This window comes from Nicotiana tabacum, chromosome 6 (assembly GCF_000715075.1).
Source record: "Nicotiana tabacum cultivar K326 chromosome 6, ASM71507v2, whole genome shotgun sequence".
Classification (NCBI taxonomy): Eukaryota; Viridiplantae; Streptophyta; class Magnoliopsida; order Solanales; family Solanaceae; genus Nicotiana; species Nicotiana tabacum.
In genome coordinates, this window is record NC_134085.1 from 99958535 (window position 1) to 99964080 (window position 5546).

Consider the following 5546-nt stretch of genomic DNA (forward strand, 5'->3'; position numbering starts at 1 on the left):
AATATGCTAATATTTAGGACTTTTTTACTTAGTTCAAATAAAGGAATGTTTTGACAAGTACAATTTTAATCAATTTTGAAGTACTACATATTAGAAAAATAACTTAAATTATAATTTTGTCCAAAGTTAAATTTATTTTTAAAAAGTATAAAACGCGAATAACATTTTACTAAGCTGTTTTTAATATAGTATAGATAGATATAGATATATGATATCATATGATATGATTCTTACTATAATATTATTTGCCACATTCTATGTTTCAAAAGGACAAAATGCAAATATTAAAATATTACAGTATGAATGGAGTCCATCGGCCTTATCAGTTGAGAAACCATGGGTACTGCTCAGCAACAATGGGGGTATTCTATTCTTTCTCAAAATTAACTTCTTGCTCAATATTTTGTGAGCGGATACTACGCATCTGTTTCACTTTTTTTTTTTCACTTAAGAATGTTTTCATTATATGTATTGATTTACAAGTGGGTAAAGTTTTATCTGTCCAATCCAGTATCTGTTTCTTTGTCAATTTTCATCGACGAATCCATATTTATTCGATCCAACAGCAAGGAATTCCACCCGAGAGCTTCACTTTTAGGTTTTTTTTGTCTATATCTTCTCAATTGGGATTCTCGGGGTCCTCGTCATTTGCACCAAGTCGATGCAAATTTATTCAAACACGTTCATCTGAAGATTTCCTGTGTCTTGCTAGCCTAACATGCCATTTTACTATAAGGTGAAGTGTAATATGTTCATCCAAAATAATACTTGAGTTTCCTTGCGTGAATTTTTTTTATTATTTTGAGGTCATTCATAACATTCATGTAATAGAGAAAATCGTATATCAAAGTTCAAGAAAAGATAGTCCCCTTAAATAAAAAAAAAATTGAGATTCTTCTGACTATTAGATGAAAAAATTGTTGCTATGTAAAATGTTATTTTATTTATGTGCATTCTTTGTATATTAAAATTATTATGAGAATTCAATTATTCAAACTTTACTTATCCTACAGAAATTATGGTGGACAAGGTAACATTGGAAATTCATTATGGAGGATTTTTTGGATTGCATCCTGTCTTAAACTATGAAGGAGGAAGGGAAAAGGTACACTCCGTACATAATATAGATCCTGATTGTTTGTCATATATAGAGCTTTTGGCTATAATGAAAGAACTTGGTTATTCTTAAAATTGTCCTATATATTATAATACGCCTAACCAAGATATTGCAGATGGATTGGTGTTGTTAACTTCTGATAAAATGGTATTAGAGATGGTGAAAAACCATAAAAATATTGATACTTTTGAGTTGTATGTTGAGGAGAACTTGACGGATTTTGGAGGAAATGTTGAAGCTGCGGGTGAAATTGGCTCTTATGATGCAGGGGGGTATGGAAATGCTTTGGCGGATAATACACAAGGAGAGGGAGGTGTAGTTGTGTATATGACAAATGAACCAGCTGAAAATAACATTGAAGAGGATAAATCAGTTGAGGATAGTGACTCAGATAGAACATATTCACCCGAGAGCGATGAAGAAAATAATTTTGAAGATGACTTTGAATACTTCGTGGATGGTGATACTCTTAGCGACTCATTTGAAGATATAAATAAACTTTTACAGAATAATCTCAACTCAGGAATTACAAGAGATATTGATGAGCCATATATTGACCACACGGTAATTAAAAATATCCATAATGACTCATATTATGGAAGATCTGATGGTCTATCTGAAGAAGGTGTTCGAAGTGATTCAGAGGACTTAAGTGGTGATGGTGAGACAAAGTGTGATGCTCCTAATAAGGATATTGAATGGTTTAATGAAGAGACTGATATGGAAAATCCAATATTGTTCACAGGTTTGAGTTTTTGTTCAGTTCAACAATTTAGGAAGGCTCTTAGACAACATGCAATAAAGAATGGGTTTGAAGTTGGATTCGAAAAAAATGAAAGTGATAAAGTCATTACACATTGCAAAAGATTGTGCGGATGGAGAATTCATGCTAGCTATTGGAAAAAGACCACTGCGTTTCAGATTAAAACTCTTTATGGAATGCCCCATAGGTGCCCTAGGACATTCAAGAATAAAATTGCCCATTCTACTTGGGTTGCCAAAAGGTTCATGAAGGATCTTCTTGATGCGCCAAACTGGAGCATACAAGGTTTTAGAAGAACTGTAAAGAGAAAATGTGGTGTAATAATCTCTAAAAAGCAAGGGTATAGAGCGAGAAAAACAGCAACTGAGTGGATTAAGGGCAATTTTTATAAGCAATTTCATAGAGTCAGGGATTATTGTGAAATGGTTTTGAAGCAAAATCCAGGTTCTGCAGCATTCTTATGCCTTGACAGATATTCTTTGCAACAACTGTCTTCTTTCAAGAGAGTGTTCATCATATTTTCTGCTTTGAAAGAAGGGTTTATGTCAGGCTGTAGACCTATGATTGGCTTAGATGCATATTTCTTAAAAGGCCCTTTAGGAGGGCAACTTATGACAGCTATTGCAAGAGATGGGAACAACCAAATGTTTCCATTAGCTATTGCAGTTGTGGAGTCCGAGTGTAAAGAGAGCTGGACATGGTTCCTGGAATCCTTAATAGATCAAATTGGAGTGCCTGAAGAAAAAAGATGGGCTTTCCATAGCTAATATTGTATAATTTACGTCCGTATTCTATACTCTGCGTCCGCCCCTGGCAAGGAATGGTTAAACCAGCTATGAAATGGAGTGAAGAACTTCTATGGTACGAAAGTTATTGCCGAGGGAAGAGTGTTGATGCTATTGTGTACAGGTTGACTATTGCTGCAGCTATCTATCATATATGGTAGGAAAAGAACCAAGTGATCTTCCAGAACAAGCAGCGACAATCAAAAGCAATTATCAAGATGATCATTCAACAAAACATAAATACAATCCACCAAACTGGAAAAAGATAAAAGATGACATCGGAATAGACAACACTTCTTTTCAGAAATTTAGTTATTTTGGATATAAAAATTTATTAGGCTATAATGATTGTAAACTATTTATTTGGGTTGTATATTTGCATAAGAATCCCCAAAATAATAAGGTTATAATAAGAAGCCTTCTTTTTTATCATCCCATAGGCCCATTATGTGTGAGGATTCGAGATATGGTTCATGTCTGTTTGTTTAGACACTCTTGACCCATCACGACTCTGGCTAAGGATTACCGGGGATTTGCATCTATATCGTTTTTTGGGTCACGTTTTAACTTGTGCCCGCTTTGCAAAAAAAATTGCAAGCATACCCACTTTTTCCGCGTAACTTCATCATACGGGGCTGAAGTAGCAAAGGCAACCACACAAAACTTCAGCATTCTAGTAGACGGGCCTGAAGTAGCAAATGTGCTGAAGTTTTTGTTTGTAATTGCTGAACTTAAGCATAGTAGCTGAAGTTTTGTTCTCTATTTGCTGAAGTTTTTGTTTGTAATTGCTGAACTTAAGCATAGTAGCTGAAATTTTATTCTCTATTTGTTGAAGTTTTTATTTGTAATTGCACTAAACAAGCTAGAGTTTTTTTTTGTCTTGGATTCATTAGTTTTGTCATTAAGTTTTTTCAAAAACTTCAGCAGAAGATGCTGAAGTTATTTAGTTCATTTATACAAACATCAACACTAAATAAGCTGAAGTTTTTTTTGTCCTGGATAAGTTTTTTCAAAAACTTCAGCAGAAGATGCTGAAGTTATTTAGTTCATTTGTAAAAACTTTAGCACTAAAGCTGAAGTTTTTTTGTCCTGAATTCATTAGTTTTGTCATAAAGTTTTTTCAAAAACTTCAGCAGAAGATGCTGAAGTTATTTAGTTCATTTGTAAAAATTTCAGCACTATATAAGCTGAAGTTTTTGAAAAAGCTTCTAACATACTAGATAAATAATCAGATTGCCAACAATATCAAAATCATAAATTTTGGAAACAATAAATGTGAAAAGGACAAAATTATCATTGTCTACTAACTTACACACGTGGAAATATTCACAAATTATTGTCTACTAACTTACGTAATTATTTATAATTTATTTTTAAATAATCTAATAAACATATTTATGGCAATCAACCCATGAACTGAAGTTTCATAGCAGCACCAATAGCAGCAGAAGAAAGAAGAAGAAGAAGAAGAAAACGAAGGAGGAGAATGAGGATGAGAAAGGGGTTGAAGTTGTTTAAAAAGTGGGTACAAGTTAAAACTTTAAAAAAATAGGTATATGTTAAATGGGAGCAACCAAATAGGGCTCCCCGTGCAATTTTCACGGGATTACTTGGTTTCTGATTATAGTAAAAGTTACTTTGACTCTTTTTTTGACTTTGACTTAATTCAGTAATTTTGGAATAATTGATTTTGAAGTATCCCCACAGATAATTAAAGCACAAGAAGTTATATCAAACCAAAAAAAAAAAAAGAACTAAGTAATACTAGATAGTCCTTTACAATGTTTTTTTTTAATAGATAATTTACCTAGTTATACTATATTAGAAATATATTTACTCCCGCTAGAGATGTTTTAATTTTATTATAATTTTATATATAATTTACCAATTATACAAAATAATATATTTTCATCATTGTGCTTTCGTTCTCGTTACCCATTAAAAAATTTCTTAGTTTATTATCTTACTTTAACATCTACTCTTTGTTTAATCTTTCTTACCTACAAAGCAATTCTTAGTTTTACAATTTCGGTTATTTCATCTTACTTTTTACTATATTCTTGTGTTTTTGGCTTCTCTTCAGTGAAAATATACATCCCTTGGGTTCATGCTGTTTGGTGTTATAGCCATGGAAGCTTCTAAGAGAAGCATGGATCCAAGAGGGAAGATCGTTGATTTTTTTGTTTTAGAATCAATAAACTAAAGAGTATTAATCAGAAGCGAGCAAGTTGAATTAGAAACCTGTTAATTCATTTAAAACTCCATTGTCAATCATTAAAAAACTTCTAAGTTTTAAATTCGAAAATCGAAATTTGCAAAATTATTATTTGTTTGGATTGGGTGTTGTTGCAAATGATTGCGAATATCCTTTGGAGTTTATATCTCAATTATGAGAAAATTTAGTGAAGATTCAAGTATTAGTTTAGTTGAAATTTCAGATTAAAACTTGAAGAAGAACCCATAAATAAATTGTATATATTTTGTAGGGAATACAAACAATATATAAAGTATATACAACTAACCTAATTGTATATAAGTTGTAAACCCATAAATAAATTGTATATGTTTTGTAGGGTATACAAACAATATACAAAGTATATACAACTAACCTAATTATATATAAGTTGTACATACGTTGTATGTAAACTGTAGTTTTTTACCGGATTTTATACTATAAAAAAAATTGTATCAAGTTACATATAAGTTACTCCCTTCGTATAACAATTTATGTGAACCTATTTCCTTTTTGGTCCGTGCAAAAAAGAATGACCCCTTTCCTTATTTGGAAACAATTTACTTTTATGCAATGATTTATAGCCACACAAAATATATGTGCCTCATTTTACACCACAAGTTCAAAAATCTTCTCTCTTTTCTTAAA

The 5546-nt window shown here is 31.7% G+C and overlaps 1 protein-coding gene across 3 annotated transcripts; it reads left to right on the forward strand.

Moving 5' to 3' along the window:
- The first annotated feature begins 240 nt into the window (after positions 1 to 240).
- Positions 241 to 3097, forward strand: LOC107830310 (uncharacterized). Of its 3 annotated transcripts, none has more exons than XM_075255013.1 (3): positions 241 to 362; positions 1014 to 1105; positions 1233 to 3097. In XM_075255013.1, the coding sequence occupies exon 3, from the start codon at positions 1262 to 1264 to the stop codon at positions 2645 to 2647; it is 1386 nt and encodes a 461-aa protein (XP_075111114.1). In that variant the 5' UTR covers positions 241 to 362; positions 1014 to 1105; positions 1233 to 1261; the 3' UTR covers positions 2648 to 3097. The 3 variants fall into 3 exon arrangements, with proteins under 3 accessions (XP_075111114.1, XP_016513324.1, XP_016513326.1); XM_016657840.2 differs by having other exon boundaries at positions 316 to 736; XM_016657838.2 differs by having other exon boundaries at positions 269 to 736; positions 1014 to 3097.
- Positions 3098 to 5546: the final 2449 nt, after the last annotated feature.